Source organism: Talpa europaea (genome assembly GCF_964194135.1).
Source record: "Talpa europaea genome assembly, chromosome: 1".
NCBI lineage: Eukaryota > Metazoa > Chordata > Mammalia > Eulipotyphla > Talpidae > Talpa > Talpa europaea.
The window spans coordinates 156,447,084-156,466,062 of record NC_140073.1 but is presented as its reverse complement, the minus strand read 5'-3'; the positions used below and the strand labels follow the sequence as shown (position 1 = coordinate 156,466,062).

The 18,979-nt window shown below is 53.9% G+C and overlaps 1 protein-coding gene across 2 annotated transcripts in view; it reads right to left on the bottom strand.

Annotated features, from left to right (window-relative positions):
- Positions 1-18,979, bottom strand: part of AGAP1 (ArfGAP with GTPase domain, ankyrin repeat and PH domain 1) — a gene marked incomplete at both ends in the record, with an annotated part of 360,154 nt that overhangs the window by 108,715 nt on the left and 232,460 nt on the right. The window contains one exon of one of the 2 annotated variants that reach the window (XM_084255022.1): positions 946-1,104. The exons of the other annotated variant lie outside the window; for it this stretch is intronic. Within the exon in view, the coding sequence (XP_084111148.1) occupies positions 946-1,104 (159 nt within the window). The remainder of the gene's footprint in view (positions 1-945; positions 1,105-18,979) is intronic. 2 annotated transcript variants of the gene reach the window in all.

Here is an 18,979-nt window from a genome sequence, read left to right as displayed (position 1 = left end):
CAGAGGCGGGGCTGCCAGCACCGGCGCTGCTGTGCCCCAGCCCGGGCCCCGGCCCTGTGTCACCACTGCTCGGGCCTCCTTGATCGACTCAGCTTCCCCGGCTCCCTGGGTTTGGACCCGTCAGTCTCGAAGGGTCCCGAAGGCGGCGAGGAGCGTGGGGACACGAGGATAGGGGGGCTGTTGACCCAGAGCGAGCGTCCTGCCGCAGCAGCTGCCGGGCCTATGGGCCTACGGGGAAGACCTGACGCCAAATCTTTTAATTAGGACGAATTATGCTAAAGTTGCTCTACAACCTGGCCTGACAGATGACACACCGGCGGGGAGTCCCTTAAACACCGGTGCCCGGGCCAGCGACAAAACGCCCCAGGCAGAGCCGTGGCCGCATCGACGCTGCCTGGCCCGGGACCCACAGACCTGTGGGCAGCTCCTGCTGTGCGGGACGCTGAGCAGCGGCCACGTGCACCAGGAAAGGGGCGCCCCAGAAGGCAGTGGGTGCCCCAGGAGTCTTGGAAAGCTGATACGGGAAACGATGGTTTTCGTTTTTTTTTTTTTTTTTGACAGAATAAGCCACCACCTCGCTCTACAGTCTGAAGCGTGTGATGGGGCGGGGCGCAGGCCGGGTCCTGGCGGGAGGTGATCGGGGCTCCCAGTCTCACTATTTCTCTGTTCCCTGCCTCCCTGGCCTGTGACCAGGCTGAGCACCTGCCTGTGTGTGGCCTCAGTTTCCAGATCGCTCGGGAGGGGGTAAACACCTCCTCCTCCCTGCGCCCAAGAGGGCGTGTGTGATGATGGGTGGAGGCCCAGCGAGGCCTGCCTGCTCTGCGGACGAAGGTGCGACACGCGCCGCCTGGCTGGTCCGCGGGGGGCGCAGAGAGCGGGCGCCGCGCCGGCCCTGGCTGCGTGAGGACCGTGAGTGGCCGCGGGTCCGGGCAGCACCTCTCTTACCACTGCTGATGGCCGAGTTTGCAATGACCGTGGCCTCGCTCCACTGGTCGGCGCTGGAGACGGAGTACGAGCGCTGCTGCATGCCGTCCTGCCGGCTGTTGAAGGACACCAGGCTGACGCCGCCGGCCACCGGAGCCCCGGACGCACTAGTGACATGCCCTAGGAATAAACAAGTCAGGTGAACACCTCGGCGGCGACGCGGACCCCAGAACCTGCACGGGTCAGCCTGAGGGGCCTACATGCCTGCGCGCCCAGAGCGGCTGGGCTCTGAGAAGAGGAAGCATCGTACGAAACAGGATTCCAGAGAGAAAGGGGTGCAGTGCATCTTGTGGGGCAGGGACCCGGCGCCTCCGATGACTGTGCACAAGGGAGCCTGAAAAAGCCACTGGATGCACCGTCTCTGGATATAGGCGGGACAAGAGGCCCACTTCTGGGAAAGCAACTGCTGGGGAGGCCAGCAGCGGGGCCCTACGAGGCCCTACGAAAACCAATCAAGGGAGCAGGACATGATCCCCAACTGGTGTCAAGTGGTCCGAGAAGATGATTTTCAAGATGAGGCTACACCTTCTGATCAACAAATCAAAGGTGCTGAAGCAATCTGGATTTACCTTGAAAAACGAAAACCAGAATACCATGTGACCCAGCAATCCCATGCTTGGTATCTGTCTCAAGAATGTGAAACCAGCAACATAAACCCTGTATGTTCCACAGTATCCACAAAAACATTATTTACAATAGCTAGGACATGGATGCAGGCTGAGAGTCTATCAAAAGACAAGTGGGTCAAGAAGATGTGGTATGTCCACACGGTGGAGTACTACACAGCCACGATAAAGGATGAGACGTGGCCATTTTTAACAAAATGGAGTTTGAGAATTATGTGTAGGGAGGCAAGTCAGATGATAAAAACAAATGCTGGGCATCTCCACAGCAGAGAGTCTGATGACATGAAACACTCTGAAAAACCAGTGGACGTTAACAAACATCCTGAGGGCTCGGAGGTTAAGAGGGAGGAGGGAGGGACAGGGATGGTAGTAGGGGAAAAACTCAAAATCAAAATTCCTAGATGAGCCATCAGAAGAAATGCTAGTTCTTGGATCAGGGGAAGTGGACAGTTGACTCTTAACCTTGAAAAGATCGGGCAGGGGAAAATAACCTAGCGAATCCCTAGCACACATGAACTGTGCTGACAAATGAGCCCCTGGGATGCTTAATGATTTGCGTCAGTTACCCAGCATCAAAATGAACGATCTGGTCACATAATTTTAGACTCAAAAACATAACTAAGTGTTTCCCCCCCAGTCCAGCCAAACGCCGCTTGCTTTGTTAGGGGGACGCTTTCAAAGGCGCTTGGTTTCTTTTTGTTTTTAAACTTTCCTGCCATTATTTTTTCCTTAGAGCAGATTAAGTTCTAAATGTTCTACGTGGAAGGTTTTCACGGTACCGGGTTTTAAATAGACAGACTGTGCTAGTAATTCCCAAACCTCGCCAGGTACTAAAGAGACACATAGAGCTTTTAAAAATAGACTTCAAAACACTCAGACTGTGACCCAGGTGTGGGGTGGGGCGATCAGGGTGAGCACCCCGGGGTGGGATTTGGGATCCCTTACACGCCAGCCAGGGCGCTGCAGTCCCACACAGCACCAGAAGGTACATCCTCATCTCCTAAGCTCACAGGTAAGCAACACGACATACGGGCATTTACCAGATGGAGGACTAGGCTGTAAAAAATAAATTTCTACCTGAAAAGTGATGCTGATTTATGCTGATATTTGGCCTGGGAACATTCTGGATGTCATGAGGGGAACTACCCTAGGCTGGCCTAGCCGATTCAGAAACAAGCCAAAGAGATCACCCGAGGGGAGGCGCAGGGAAGCCACTGGTCTTGGACCACAGCAGCCCGGGCCGGAGCAGGGGGCAGGTGCAGACGCTGGGGCTCCACCCCCCACCTGCTTTCTAGCAAGACACCAGGTGACACGTGCACACATCAGGTGGCCTGCTGGACAGCTCAGACTGACCAAGACAAACACCAAGCCAGCAGCTCACTGCTAACACAAAAGCCACTCAAAACCACCCCCTCCCACCAGGGGCTCGGGTCATCCGGTGCTCCCAGGAAACACGGGACTGAGGCCCGTCCTCACGGTGGCCAGGGGAGGCGTCATCTCCACCATACTCTCAGGGTGCCCTGCCCTGTCCTCTGGGTGTGGGTTTCCTCGACAATGGGGCATTACAGAGCCCAGATGGCAGGGCACCCGGGAGGGCCTGTGTCTGCCCCCACCTTCCTGCCATGCCCTTTCTCTGCCCCAACCCCTCCTCAGTGGGCAGCCATGCGGCTGCATCCAGGAACCCAGGCTCCAGGGCCTCTGGCTCCCCACCGGGCTCGGTGGTGGGAACGAGCAGGTGTGTGGATTGGGGAGGAACATGACACAGTATCTCCCTGGGCCCCGAGCGGCCGTCTGGGCTGGCAGCCCCGTCTGCTGGAGGCTCACTGGGTAACCCTTACCCTGCTGGGCTGACCGGCGGTTGACACCTCGGATACTCCCCCAGGTCTGCCTCTTTCTGCCGCATCTTTGTCCCTTTGTAAAGAAACTCTTCTGCACTCAAAGGGTGGCCTGGGTCTCCTCTTCACTGCGGGGACTGTGGTCCTGCACGCCCACCAGGGCTACAGTGGGGATGGAGGGCCCTCTCCTCCTGGGGTCCCAAGGCCCTTTTCTGCTTCATCACGAGCACTCCTAGCTGACACAGGCTTCCGGACACCACAGACGTGCTTACAGTGGGCGGAGGGGAAGGCACGGATGGCCGAGTGGGGGATGAGGCCAGTGAGAAGATCGACGCAAGACCCCACTGCTACCCAGGCCCCGCCCCTCCTGCCTGCAGGGACACCTGCTGTTTGGGGACATGTCAGAGTGATTCCTTCTCTCCCAACAGTACCCCCTGACACCCAGACAAGTCACTTTCAGGACAGACGCTGTCCATCAGGCTTCCTTTCATACCGGCTTTAGAACACAAGGTCGAAACACCCCTTAAAACCAAAAATAAATTCTTTGGAATAAACTCACTGCCAGCCTGACTCTGGGGTCCGGTGCCACCCACACTCAAGCCCACGGTGCCCTCCCTTCATTCTCTGTGGGGTGTGGCTCCCCAAGGACACACCCTCTTTAAAGGCAAATGGGACCGTTTCTGTGTGTCAATCACCATCCACTGGCAGCAAAGCTCTGGAAGGATCCATGCTACCTGGGCTGGCCCGGCGCTCTGAAGTCTGCGTCGGGGCATGAGGACCAGGATGGAGAGCTGGCCCGGGCTGCGAGCTCTTCCTCAAGGCCGCAAAGCTGGCTCCCTAAATGAGCACTAGGGTGCACTGCATGCGCGCAGGTGTGTCCATACCTGGGCTGGCCCCAGGCCTAAGCCCCCAGCTGCTCATCAAGTAAGGTTTGAAGCACCAGCCCTACATGGGAAGCTGCTGGGGGGTGGGGGCAGCTCTAAGGCTTGGCTCCTGGGGGTTCTCGAGAAAGCAAACTGGGACCTCTGGTGAAGAACCTTCTGGCGCCCCACGTACTCCCGGTGTCTGCAGAATCCTGCAGCGAGCAGATTCTCAGAGCCAGCCGGCTGGGGACGTCTCCTTGCCCCACCCACACCCAACTCCCAGCGGCTGGGCTCAGCGGAAACACCCCGGCCCCAGAACCTCATCTAATGGGCCAATATGAGGCCACTCAGGCAAAAAGCAAACTTCAAGCCAGCTCTGTAGTCTCGTGGCCTGGAGTCTGGGCCGAGTGGGCAGTGACATCGTAAACGTAGACTGAATTTGGGAGATTTCATCGAAAAAACTGTGATTTCTGCCATCACTTGAAAAATGAGACACCCCGGCAGCCCCGGGCAGTGCTTGTGCATGGAAAGCCAAGGCGGACCTGAACGTTCCGGCCCCACACGGGGAGGCAGACGATGCACACCGGCCTCGCGCCCACCCCACGTCACGCAGGCCCTGCCCGCCGAGTGCCCGGCCTCGCCCGCCGGTTACACAATCTGCCCACAGTAGGCACAGGGGGTTCTCATCACTGGAGCAACACATTTCTGTGTTTCTCCAAGAGGGTAAATAAGCCATTTTACTTGTCCTCATCCACTTCCTTTCAGTTCCCGTCCAAACTTTTCTGAAAGGCAAAGCGCGAAGGGCTAAGCGTCGCTGGGACGCAGGCGGTTTCGCGCCAACACGGCAGCTCAAGCAGGGCAAGGGGAAGGGCGAGAGACGGTGTTTCTTCCCTAAATATGTTGTCGAAGGCCCCGGGGCAGCGCCAGGCTCTGCCCGTGCACACACGGTCACTGTGGGGGGACCCGGCTGAGCCGCCCCCAGTGGCATTTGTTCACCGATTGAATCCACCCGTGGCAGAAACCAGCCACCCCCAGGTGTCTCACCCGCACGGGGTTGAAATCTAACGATGGCATCTTCCGTCGGTGTCCGGTGCTGTGTTATGCACACACCCCAGCGAAGGCTAAGGGGTGATTTCCTTTTCGTTTCCGAGTAAACGTCACCAGTGAACTGGCCAGTCACGCTCTGTGTCCAGCCACGTCCGACATGGGTGACCACACGGGGCTCTCGCCCCTGAGAAGACCCCTACGCCAGGAAAGGAGACCCTAAGGTTAAAGCCACTTGCTTTCCTCTTAGCGCACTCTAGGGCTGCAGCTTTCCTTGAGTGGTAATTCACTGCTCATTAATAAGTTATTAATTACGGCTAATGATCTGCAGTTCTCGTTTGGGAAGGAAGTGCAGGATTGGGCCTGATTCCTGAGAGCTGAGCTAAGACAGGACCCCCCGAGACCCGGCTCTGGACACAGCCAGGCTCCGCGGGGCACGGGGAAGCAGCATCGGGCTCGCTGGGCTCTGCGGAGCCCGGGCAGCGGGCACACAGCTGGGGGACGCAAGCCCCGAGGCTGCCAGTGTGCTGTGGGGCTGCTGGACTGTCCGCTGAGTCAGACTCCCACACTGACACCTGATTAGCTTGGAGGAGTGGCAGACAAGAGGCTGGAGCTCTTGCCGCACAAACAAAACATGTCAGGGATGAAGGTGGGAGGGTTCCCAAGTCACCAGAGCCCCTGGCAGGGGCAACGCAGTCCTGAAGAAGCTTGTGACACCCGAGCGGAGAAGGATGTGCGTATCCTTCCCCTACAGGTGACCACCCACTCACAGCCAGTTTTGCTAGAGAACTTCATGAGTGCTGCTGCACGATACAGGGCGCAGGCCTGGGGTGGGGGAGCTCTGAGCACCGGCTGACACCCCTCTCTGCGGGTGTCCATCTCGCCCACCCAGCCCACTGCTGGCGGACAGCTCCATGGGCTCCCGGGCCTTGTCGTCCTGGAGCTCCAGGAGGATCTGTGCAGTGACCAGCGCCAGGCAGAGAGCCTGTTTGTCCCCGGGCCACATTAGTTTGCTTCCTGGGAAAATAATTTCCCCTGCCACGGCGAAGCATGGACAGGCTTCCTCGCATCGCTGAAAGGCCGGGGTTGCCACACTCGAGGGTCTCCTGTCCCGTGACCCACAAGGGTGCCGGCGTCACCGGTCCTGGAACCAGTGCAGGACGACACTCTGGCCACTTCACAGCCGTGAGATGCTGCCGCTGGTCCTGACCGAGCCTCAGGCATCAAGTCCCTGCCTCGCTGCATGGGCCCCCCCTGTGCTGGGCACAACGAGGGACAGAGTCCGGTTCTCAGGGACGTGACAGTCTAGAAGGTGCTGTGTGGCCAGGCCAAGGCTGCAGGGAGGATGCAGGGCACAGTGGGCTCACTTTCCATGCTGGGATGGCAGCTGCGTCTCCGAAGAACAGTGTGGGAAGGGGGCACTGCCCTCTCTTGGGACAGCCACGCTGCCCTTCCGACGGCCCTCCTGGCTTCGGGCTTTCCTGGGCCGGCCCGGCACGCCCGTCTCCTTCCTGGGGCTCCTGTCCTCTCACCTCCCTGCAGACTGTCCAGCAAACACGCCCCCGGGGAAGTGTCCAGGACGTGCACAGCAGCAGCATCAGAATGGCCCCAAGCTGACGTGGCCGACTGTGCCCCCACAGGCTCTCTGCGGGGTCCACGCAAGGGGAAGTCACGCTCGAAAGACACGCAGAGCAGGCACACGGGTCCTGGCGGTGTGTCATAGCCGGGTGAGGCCGATGGTCACCCTGTGCAGGTGCTGGCGAGCTGGCCCGTGGGGGAACCAGACAGTGATGACCCCCATGGGGGCCCCTGGGGGCTAGCCACCTGCCTCCTGACCTGCACGCCCCGACCCTGCCCACCTGCCCAGCTTACTCAGGAGCTGGCGTTTTCTGTGTGCACGTCCTAAAATCAGCCCGATGGTCAGGCCGCCCAGCGTCCAGTCCCGAGGAGTAGCCTGGCCCACGTGGTCTGGGGCACTGGCCTCCACCGAGAGGGGGTCACAGAGGAACCTATTCGGCTTTGGTCTCCACATTTGCCCCCCAGTAGTACCTGCGTTACCACGAGATACTTGGCTGGGCCCCCCAGCGCCTCTGAACTCAGAAAGCGTGTTTCCTCACGCAGCCCTCAGGGCCAGCTGGCCACTGGCCGGGACTAGCAGGGGGGCGGCTCCATTACCATGCTAATCCCGAGCCCACACCACCTCCTTGCTGTGGGGGTGTGCCTGCTCGCTGGACCCCCTGATTAACGCAAGCGTCCATGGTCAAAAGCGCCAGATTCTTCCCAAAGAATAATTTTAGCTTCACGATACCCCTAAAGGGTAAGAGTTGATTTGAAAAGGTACTTACCTCCACCATATGCTATTTTTCTTTAAACAATTTGCATTTCAAAGCGAATGTGGCATTTATAGCTGAATGAGTGCCAGTGTGTTGCCTGAGCTGATCTCCAACGAGCCTGGAAAAGATGCTGCTTTCTATTGAGCGGGAATGTGTTCATCCGCCAAATGACATCAAAGACACACTTCCTCTTTTAAGCTACAGGCTTATTACATTAAAAATAGACGGTTCGGATTTTTTAAAAATATGCTCTGAAATGAGGCTTTTCAGAGCGTTCCCAGAAAGATCCAGCAACACTCATCTCTTCAGATACATCTGCTCACTGCACTTCCCAATTTTGGTCTGAACCTCACCAAAGGCTTCACCTGGGAAAACAATACTTGGCATCTGACTTCCCGGTTCAATAGCCTGAAAAAGCGCGGCGGCCTCGGCGACTCCGCAGAGTGGTCCCGGCACCGGCGGCCGCGGGAGCACGTGGGTGTGACACGATGTATGTCCACCGTGGAATTTCCTGATTCAGACAACCCACGAGGACGGACGCGGGCCGGCAGGGACTTACTCCTCGACGCCTCCCCTGAGGGGCGCTCACGACCCCCCGAGCTCCGAGGGCACAGCCTCAGCCTCCCACTCCCCCTGCTCTCGGGGCCGGGATGGGGCGGGCGGCAATTCGGGCCGCACCTCACTTCCAGAGGCCGCGCCATCTGCTGCCTCCTCTCATTATCAACCCAAAAGGAGGCAATTCGCAGCACTCCCATAAAAAGTGAGATACGGATGATTTAAGGGCCCGCGAGCAGGCCCGCCCGCCACACTATTTGCATTGGAAACCTGCCCTCTTCTTGGCCAGTGGGGGTTTGGGCTGGGCTAAGAGGATTTTTTCCAAGGACACATTTGGGGCCCTAAGGACGAGCCGAGCAGGACTCTGCCGTGGTGTGCCGCACACGCAGGCACGCCACAGACCTGCTGCGGAGATGGGACTCGGTGGTTCTCTGGTCATCTATTCCCCCAGGATGCTTATCAGAGGAGTAATAATGTGCCGAGGCCAGGCCCGTTGTCACGGCTACGTGATAACTGCTTGAAAGAACACCACGGCCAGGCCACGCTCAGAATTAAAATCCTGGCACTGCTGCACGATCACTGCCCAGCCGCGTGCTCTGGTCCCCCGTTCTGAGCATGGCGCCTCGGGGACACGGTGAGCCCACTCTGTGGTGCACATTCCTTAAAACTCACCCTGTGAAATTACTGAGACACGCAAATCCCAAATTAGCAGAGGTCTCCCATGACTCCTGCTGAACTCACCCGGCTTTCTGGAACATGAGCACCCACTTTCCTTGGCTAGGGCACTTTATATTGTGCTTCTTCCTATGCCCTCCTTCAGCTTTCCATCATCTTCACAATAACTTTAACCCTGCAACACCTTATTTAATGTCGGTAACTGATTCGACGTCGCTGGCTCTGGTTGCCCGCAATTCCCTCCTATTAAAAACAAGGGCAGCTACCTGTAGTTCTTTCCATGGGATACAGTTCCAGAAGAACTGGGTCAGACAGCCTTGATGTCTTTCCCACGCATGACACTCCCTGCTAGTCAATTTCGTAGTGGCCAGTGGCATCTGGAAAATAACTCGGTCCTGGCTTTGCAGGATGGGCCCAACAGCCATCAATGCTGACGAAGCAGCAGCACGTGCCGTGCTGACGTAAGGATGGGGACCAAAGTCTATGAAGCAAAGTTTCTGCAGATATTGGTTGTTGTTAATTTCGCCAACACTGGGTTTTCCTTTACAGTTTATTATTTAGCAAAAAAAAAAAAAAAAAAAAAAAAAAAGGCTGCTTTTGTCTGTCTTTAGGATCTAGAGGTCCATGTCCTCCGCCTCTGTCGGGATGGTGGGTCTTGGGGGAAGCTGCTCCAGCTGCTGCTGTGCCTGGGGGGCTGTCATCACTTCCCATGAGCCCCCACACACACTTGATCCACGGGATCTCCGGATGCTGCCCCGCGGGCCAAGCTGGGGCTCAGCATGGGACAAGTGAGTGCCACTCACATCCCCCCAAATTCCACAAGCAGGACAATGGCTTGGCCAATGCCGTCGGAGGCACAGAATCAAGACAAGGTGAGGAAGGGGGGAGTCACGTGCCTGGAGGCGAGGCGGGCAGGGGCAGGCAGTGTCACCCGATGGTGAAGAGGGCAGCCTGGAAGCCAGAGACCTGCTCGCACCCCATCGGGGTCACCGCCCCTCGTAGGGTTGGGCCTACCGTGGTGCTGGGCACCCTTCGGGATGGAAATGTGAGCACACTGGAGGGAAGTTCTCATTTAAGCATGCTATTTAGAAAGAGGTTCAAAGATTCGCTCCCAGACAGTCTGCTGCTCCCCGCTACCACGCAGCCCCGAGCCTGCACCCCGAGTCTCACCCGCTGTTATACTCTTGGGCGACACCTACAAGTGCAGGTGGGAGGTGTTCACGGCACCAGCGTCGCCGTGTTTGCTCATCTTATTCACACGGTGCTGACCCGCCTCTTGGCGTGTGTCACGCGGACACGTCTGTGTGATGCAGAGATAACGAGGCAGCGTATCCCAGAGGGAGGTAAAGCCAAGGACTCTTTTAACCCACAAAATACAAGGAGAACATTCAAGCAAAAACGTTCCTAGACCGTAGACCCGAGACAACCTATCTAGTCCCCGCTCCCTCATTAGGTGCTCCAGCCCCGGGGGCGCAACTATTGATGCGTCATAGTTCCGTCTTCAAAACACCCTCTCTCCTTTATACGATACATGCATTTGGTGTCTTTTCACAGACTTCACCTTGATCTGACAGCGCTGTGTGGGGACAGGCTCGCCTGGCACTGGGTTTCGGTCCCTTTCCGGGGGCCGGCAAGGCGGACGTGGCTCTGCCCCAAGGGCTCACCTTGACTTCTCTCTCTCCCTTTCTGTCCTCGTAAAATGGCTTTACAAAGGAGCAGGCCCCCAGGTAGGGGTGAGAGCTGGGGAACACCCCTGCAGACAACTCCAAACAAGGGAAGGGGCTACGGGAAGGATGTTTTTGGATTCTACCACTCACTAGAAGGTTCTAGAAAGACGAATGTTCCCTGCAGTAATGGTGATGACAAGCTACCAGGCCACCAGGTTTGAAGATGCCCTGCGTTGTGGCTACTTTGAGAAATTCCCCTTTGTCAAGGTGGGCAGCTGGCCAACGACAGACGGACCGGGACCAAGGGCCCCTGCTCAGGCCGCCGACCCTGGCCCTCGTGCTGAGGCCACCTAGGGCTCTCCCCACAAGGGCCATCCTGCTGGTCTGACGGCGCCACAGCAAGGACGGAAATACCTAGCACCACACACACACACACACACACACACACACACACACACACACACAGCTTTGAGTTTCTTAAGCAACTGTTACTGATGGATCTGTCTGCTCCCACGGAGGCTGAATACTCAGCACCCCCCTCCCCCCACATTTATAACTGAAATCATGAAGGACCACATGCCTTGTCGTTTCTTACAGAAAAGAACGCTCGTTCAGAGCGCACGTGACGGAAGCCGGCGTCCTTAATCGGGAGGGCCGTGGCGGGCCCCGCCACAGAAGCGGGGGCAGTGCCGGAAGGAACAGTGACCCCCCACCCCCCACACACTGGCCGCTGTGGGTCACGCTCAGTCACATTTACCCGAACAAATAACTTGGAGGTCACGAAACCAGGAGAGAACAACAAAGAGAAGTGACGGTCTCCACCTCACAGGGTTTGTGGTTTAATGATGGAATCAGGGCAGCACGCATTTGCCTGCCCCTCCCTGGGGGGAATGCGGGAACACAGAGACGGCCCACGGGGGCATTTCTCACGGAAGCCCAAGAGCGGCAACTCTCGTTAGAGCTCGGTACCAACTCCAGTGCCCTGAAGGTCAGAGGCAGCCAAATTCCTGGGATTCCAGTCACAAGAAACCCCGCCACATGTTCATTTTTTTTTTCCCCTAAGAAGAATGAATTAGAAATAGTTGTCCAAATCTACTCAAAACAAGAACCCTGCTTTACGGCGGCCGAGAGCAGACGAGGTTGGTTTTGGGATGTTTGTTTACAGTACAGTAACCCAGAAGACCTCTTTCCAGAATGTTCTACCCAGTCGCTGGCAGGGTGTTCAGCAGAGCACCCAGTAAGTACCTTGAGCAGCGATGCTGTGGGGTGTGGACGTTGTGGGGCCGAGGCGGGGGCCCGCGCGGCTCGTGTTCTGGGGCTGTCCGGACCCACCGGGACCAGAGCAGGCGGCAGGCCCAGCGCCAGGGTCCGCAGAGGGGACTCCGGAGTTATTAAAATGTTTTCTAGACCATTTGAAACTAAACAAAGAAAAACTTTGTTTCTAGGAGACAAGCACGGATCGAGTTTTGATGTGGCGTTATTTTTTTTTTTTAATAGCTATTACCACTGTAACAGCAGCTTAGCGACTCGGCGTCTGCAGTGTGAGCAGTTTTGATAAACAGCCTCTGCGGGCCACACAACGGGGATAATGTATCCTTAAGTACCGCCAATGAGCTGCCATTCTGCACAGCCAATTACTTCTGTGCGTCTGTCACTCAAAGGAAAAATGACTGAGCCCATTAGATCAAACCTTTGTCACTGTTCCTAATGCACTCTTAGGCCTCATTAATCTCCGGGAGCAGCAACACAGCCGCCGGTGTCTCATCGCCTCCCCCGAGCAGGCCCACGTGAAGCCTCTCATCTCTCCCCCAAGTGCACCGCGTTAATCAAGCTCTCCTTATTACCCCAGTCCCTGTCACGGCGGAGAGCGCGCTCTCTCTTAAATGCTCTCATTATGACCCATCTTTAGAGCCGGCTAAGTGGAAAAAAGGAGAGAGGGGGAGAGAGGCAGAAAGGACGGCAGAGGAAGAGGAGAGGAAAGCCAGTCCGATGCCATTAATATTCATGACGATAATTAGTATTCTAGGTCACTGAATATTCATGCTATTAGTTTGGTTTTTTATGGGGTTGCTGGATGTCCTGATTACTGAAGTGTGGAGGAAAACAGCATGGTTGAGACGGAGGATGTCAACGGCGGTTCACACGCAGACGCGCGCCGGGCCCCGCCCCCACCCCTGGCTTTAATATGTTGGAACCACTGGGGGCCTGAAGTGGGGGGAGGGGGCGTGGGGTGGGGGGTCTCATCTTACAAAGGTCCAGGCATCCATCTGGTTAGGGGAAAACACTCAGAGCTGCAAGAACCCAACACAAAGACACACGTTAGGGAGCGGAAGGGGTCCGTCTTCTGGATAAGGCGGGAACAGAGAGGAAGGGTCACGCAGAACGGGGTGGGCCCAGGGGAGGGGTTCTGCACCACCCCGCCCGAAGAAGGGGGAGTGTTGGGGGGCACTGGGTTTTGACCTGTAACTTGCTACCTGTACTCAGAGACTACATGAACAGATACTTTATGGCACCGAAAAAGTTAATCGAAAACCTAGTTTCTGTCTCATCTTCCTTCCTTGCCGGTGAGGAGCACAGCTGTTCTGGGGGGTCCTGAGAAGTTCCTGGGCCAAGCTTCGGCGGGACGCGCACATTATCCTCACGAGAATGGAGGGAGTCTCCATGTCCCATTTTCAGGATGAGGAAGCTGAAGTTCAGACAGATAACCGCATCAGGTCCTAGGATGGGGGAGATGAGGTGGGACTCAGTTTAGGGTTTCTGACTTCCGAAACCCTACTGTTGGCCATTATGTTCCGCTCTCTACTGAAAGGCCCAACCAACTGTCAGAGCTGACACCGCACTGCTTTCGACCGTATGTGGGTATTATTCTTCCAAACTCAAGTCACACAACACGTCTGGGCATTGCCTGCCTGCCTGGACGTGCACACGCATTACAGCCGGAGATTCTCTAAAATGCAGCTTCTGATGGATGCTCACTAGATTGTGACTTAGGGCAATGTGAGTTCCGTGCCAAAGGACTGGAAAGGAAGGCACTACCCCGGGCACCCTGAGCTAGTGATCCTGGAGGAAGATGTGACGGGGAAGGAATTTAGCCAGGTCAGAATGAAGACATACTTTTTGGAGCCTCCTTCCTCTTCCCCTTCTACTTGCTGGAATAGATGCTTAAGTAATTTTTTCAAAAAGTCATTGAGAGGGAAATGTTCTATATCTCTGAATGTCATCTAAAAATGTCTTTTTTTTTCCTACCTTCACACTTGATTGAAAATAGTTTGGTTTTGCACAGACTTCTGGGTTCAAGATGATTTGTCCTCAGAAGGGAATCTCCCGTTATCTGGTGGTCCACAGTGTTGCTCTTGAAAGTCCGAAGACCCCCCTCCTATGTTGGGAGATTTTTTTGGATTTTCTGTTTAACAAGCTTCCTCTCCAGCCAACTCGACACTTGCCGATTCAGATGGGAAGACACCAGCATGACGGAGCTCACATCTTTTCTTCTATTATATCTTTGATTAACAATCATTGTTAGTTCCTTACAGATTTTAACTCCTCTACTGAATTTTTATTTTTTTTTTCCTTTTTTTCCTATAATTTCTAAGAACTCTTTCTTTGGCTTCATATAATCTTCTGTTTGTTTCATTTTATGGCTACAATAACTGGCCTCCTAAATCTTTCTGATGAGAGTAGCTGTAGTTTCCTCTTAAATTCTTTTTTTCTAAAGTCAACTCATCCTTTTTGTTTACCTGGGTCCTCCACACTTCCACTCCCATTTTCCACAGACACCTTGATTTCATAAAAAAGAGCATGTGGGCTGATTCGGCGGGTGAAGGGGTTTTCTGGGCAACCTGTGAGCAGATGTGAGGCGCGTGTGGATCGTTGTGAGTTTCCTCTTCTCCCCAAGCCCATGGCAAACCCTGACATCACAAGCGCCACGTTTCCAGCCTCTGAATGTCTGGGATGTGGGCAGCCCCCCAGCACTGCTGAGTCTCACCCCAACACGAGGATGGACACAGGCTACTTTCTCAACAGTAATTTTAACCAATTGCCCTTGAGCATTTATTTCCAGCCTTGAAGGTCTCATTTGTGTGTTTGTTTATCTTCCGACTTCACCCCAACTGGAGGGAAGGCCCTTCCTTAGAGGAGGGTCCTGCAACCCTCCCCCTGAATCTCCAGAGCACTCATCGGGCTGAGCACACGGCAGGCTCGATAGTGATGCTAAATAAATGGCACAGGAGGCAAAGCGAACTGATGACCAAATCACTTAATTGGTTTGGTTTAAAATGGTTACAAGTCAACAATGACCCACAGCTGGGCATCAGGCTGCTTGAAGTACGGAAGGCATTATGGTTGTGTACTAGAAAATCAAGAGATGCATCCAAATAACCAGTCAAACTAGTAAGAGTTCAGTAAGAAAGAAGGCTGGATATAAAAAATAACAGAGGAGCCTTCTTATTTCTTATCAGTCAGATGATACAAAAGCCAATACCCTCTCACCCTTGCAAAAAAGATTATCCTCACAATTCACCAAAAATTATAAACCAACAGAATGTTTTAACAAGACACATATAGGATCTACAAGTAAAAAGTATTACACTTTACTAGGGATATGAAATAAATGTGAATACACTGGAGAAGAATTATGTTCCATAATAATAAATAATTTAATTTATTAAAAAATTAATAAACGGCTACCCTGGTGACGCAGGGGGTTGAGCGCAGTGCTGTGAAGCTGTCCGCAGCCTCTGCAGCGTGGGTTCAACCCTGGCCTGCCAGGGAGATACCCACATGGGGCAGCAGACCTCTCCTGTCCCGCCTGCTGCTCCCCTCAGCAGTGTATTTCAGTCAGTCTGCCTGTTCTGTTCCCCACTCTGTCTCTGGTGAATCTTCTCACCCTCCTGCACATCTGGCCTATACCCTGGTTCTTCTATGCATGAATAAATAAATCTTAAAAAAAATCAATAATCTAGTAATATTATACATAAATAACTTATTGTAATAAATAAATTTATTAGTAGATGTCTGTTCCTCCACAAACAATAAATAGGTTAAAAGCAACCCCAATTAGAGTCACATTGGGATTATTTTCAGGGAAGAGAAGGTTTCTGATTATTCTGAGGTTCATCGGGAAAATGAATGGGTAGAATGACCAGGAGAAAACGGGAGGATTAAGAGTAATAATAAATTGTGCTACGCTCAGATATAAACTGAGTCATAAATCTGAGACAATGCAGTAAATCCACAAGGTAAGGCAATGTGGAGACAGTTGGTCAATGCAGCAGAGTCAGATCTAAAAACAAAGCCAATTTGATTCAACAAGTTAGCAGTGCAATACAAGCGCCAGCAGAATGAACAGTAGAGAGAGGAAGGACAGTTATCACTTGAGTTAAAAGTTCAATTAGTGGGCCTCCCTGGCAGCGCAAGGGGTTAAGACGCAACCTACGAAGCTGTCTGCAGCCACTGCAGCACGAGTTTGATCCCCAGCCAAGGAACTGCCCATATGGCGCAGCAGACCTCTCCTGACTTGCCTGCTGCTCCCCTCAGCAGTGTAGTTCAGTCAGTCTGCCTGTTCTGCTCCCCACTCTGTCTCTGGTGAATCCTCTCACCCCCTACAACTCTGGCTTATACCCCAGTTCTTGTGTGCATAAATAAATAAATCTTTAAAAAAGTTCAATTACATTTCTTATCAAATATAATAGACCCAACGAATTAAGAGTGGATAATGGGTCTAAAAAAAGGGAAAAAGAAACACTAATAAAACTCAGAAATACATACCTATGACATGTGATCTGCTTTCAGGATTTTCTAAATACTGAAGGTAGAAGACAGAAACACAAGATCTGCAGTTTGGTTATTATTAAAAAGAGAGAAACTTCTATAGTAAAGAAGGCCAAAAATTTATAAGCAGATAAACTACTGATATATTAAAGAGTGCTAATATCCTCGTATTAATTAAAATATATTAAAGTTTTAGTATCCTTAATAAGCAAAGAGTTCTTAAGTATCAATAAGGAAAAAAAGCACCTAGCGCAAAAATGGGCATTGAAATTGCAGCACAAGAAACCTGTATGACCAGTGCACACATAACACGTTCGGTCTCACTAGCAACTGACGAAATTCAGAAAAACAAAGCACTAGGTATTTGTATTGCTTATCAGATGAGCAGAGTCTAGCAACGACAGCCACCATGGTACTGGGTGCGTGTGGGTGAAATGGGTGCTCATTTGATGGATGGAAGGATATTTTATACACAATCTTTCTAGAGATCAAGTTGGAAATATGTATCGAGAATCTTAGAAACGCTTATTCCCAATGACTGAATGGGGCTCTCGGTCGCCATGGGTTCTTATTCGAAGGCGATATGAAGTGTTACAAAGATTTCGGCACATCTTGTATCCGGTCTATGGGAACGGAACAGGGACTGGGAAGGAAGGCACAAAACATTAAGCTAATTCAATGGCACCGAGATACGAAAACGCGTAAGAAAGAACAGGAAGCATCAAAAGAAACAAACATCCCACTGCAATCCAGAGCTCTAAAACCAAACAGAATTCAAATGAGTCAAGAGAGGCGATTAAGCAGCTTGTTACGTGCTTTGGCAAATAGCTCTAAAATAGCTAATACCTATTTTTAGCTCAAAGTCCATCACTCAAAAGTAGCATCAGTTTACTTCAAATTAAATGGGCTGTGCTGGAATTCTTCATGTGACAGAGCATTCTATGAACCATGGAGCAAACTCAATTTTCAAAGAGTAATTTAAATTATAAAACTCAAATCCCCCCAAAGCCTTAATTTCTTAAACAAGAAAGAGAGTATCATTTTATAGATTAATTTTCTGTTTTAGATGAGGCCAATGTAAATTAAATTTTCACAATGTTTTAATAAAGTGGCCTCTGCTCACAGCACCCCCATGGCTGAGTCACAGAGCTTGGGGTTTGCACTGGCTAACCGACAGGGCACCAGGGGCCAGAGGAGCTGCCCAGGTCACCACCACCTCCCACCTTGTGATCCAGAGAAAAGGGGGACCAGCCAGGCTCCCTTTGTGGGGACTGAGCCAGGGCAGGAAGGACACGCTGCAGTGACCGAGGGCACAGCGCGGGAGGACCTCTGCATGGTGCCACAACTCGCCCATCGCCCGGTGCCGGGACTTAGGAGAGCGAACAAGGCATCGCCAGGCCTCAGAGGGCACTCACCGCCCCTCGGCCCCCACCACCACCTACGCCGTGGTGTGCGAGGGGTTACTGGGTGCTGTGCAGTTTCTTTTATCAGACATTATGGTTCCTTCGGACCAGGGGCAGTTGAGCACGAGAGATGACAAGTCTGAAGATGAACAAGTTGAAACCCCAAATGTCACACACGCAGCACCTTCAAATCAGCAGGCCGGGCCCTCCGCACGCCTGGCAGAATCCTGTTATCTCATCGCCCGCGGAGCTCTGGCCCGAAGCCACGCCCCACCTCCAGGCAGAGCTGACCACATCCATGGGGGACCCTTGGTGCCCTACGGAGGACCCTCGGCGCCCCGCTGTGGCTGCTACGCTGAATGGCATCTACTCCCCGCTGATCTCTCCCCAGCTGAGGGGCGCGGGGAACCTTGGCTCCTCTTCTCCACCCCCAGGGCCCAACACCCATCAGAAACACACACCAGACGGCCCGTGAGCCTTGTGGGCTGGCACCAGCAAATGAGCAAGTGAGTAGCCATGTGAGGATGGGCCAGGAGAAGAAACAGAGCATCCATCGGTTATAAGATGCCCCATGTAGGTTCTGGAAGACACAGGTTCGGGACCAGCAGCGCACGCAGTTCCGGTAAAGAACAGGCGCGCAGAGAGATGTCAGCGGATCAAGGAACGAAGACGTCAGTTTCCATTCACTGTCGGCATTTCATCCCCCCTTGGGAACTTCCTTTCTCGCCCCCCAGTGTCCACTCTCTGCCTTGCAAAGGGAGCTCCGTGTGTCTCGGAGGAAGGCCCGTCAGTCACAAGAGCTGCAGGGCAGCAGCCCATTGACTTCCTGGATGACGCGGTCTCGCTAGCGGAAAGCCCAGGCTGTTTCGACCACCGGCAACGAGTCTGCCGGACGGGCCGAGCCTCCGCCCGTCGCGTGTTCTCTCTGCGGCCCCCACATCTGTGTCGCCGGCAGGCAGGCCAGACCAGTCCGACGGGCGGCCAGCACTGGTGGGCTGGCTGCCTCCGGCCCTGCCACCCCAGGTGGCAGATGGACCCGGCTGGTGGACCCCAGACCCTGACTCCTTTTCATCACCCTGTGTTCACCAACCAACATCGCTCCGCCGCAGACATCATCTCTTTCGAAGCACAGGGCATTTCAGAAAAGGGCTGCGGTGGGGGCACACGCGAGAGATGACTGCAGGACAGGGATGGATGCTGAGAGGCTGGGATGGAGGTTGGAGAG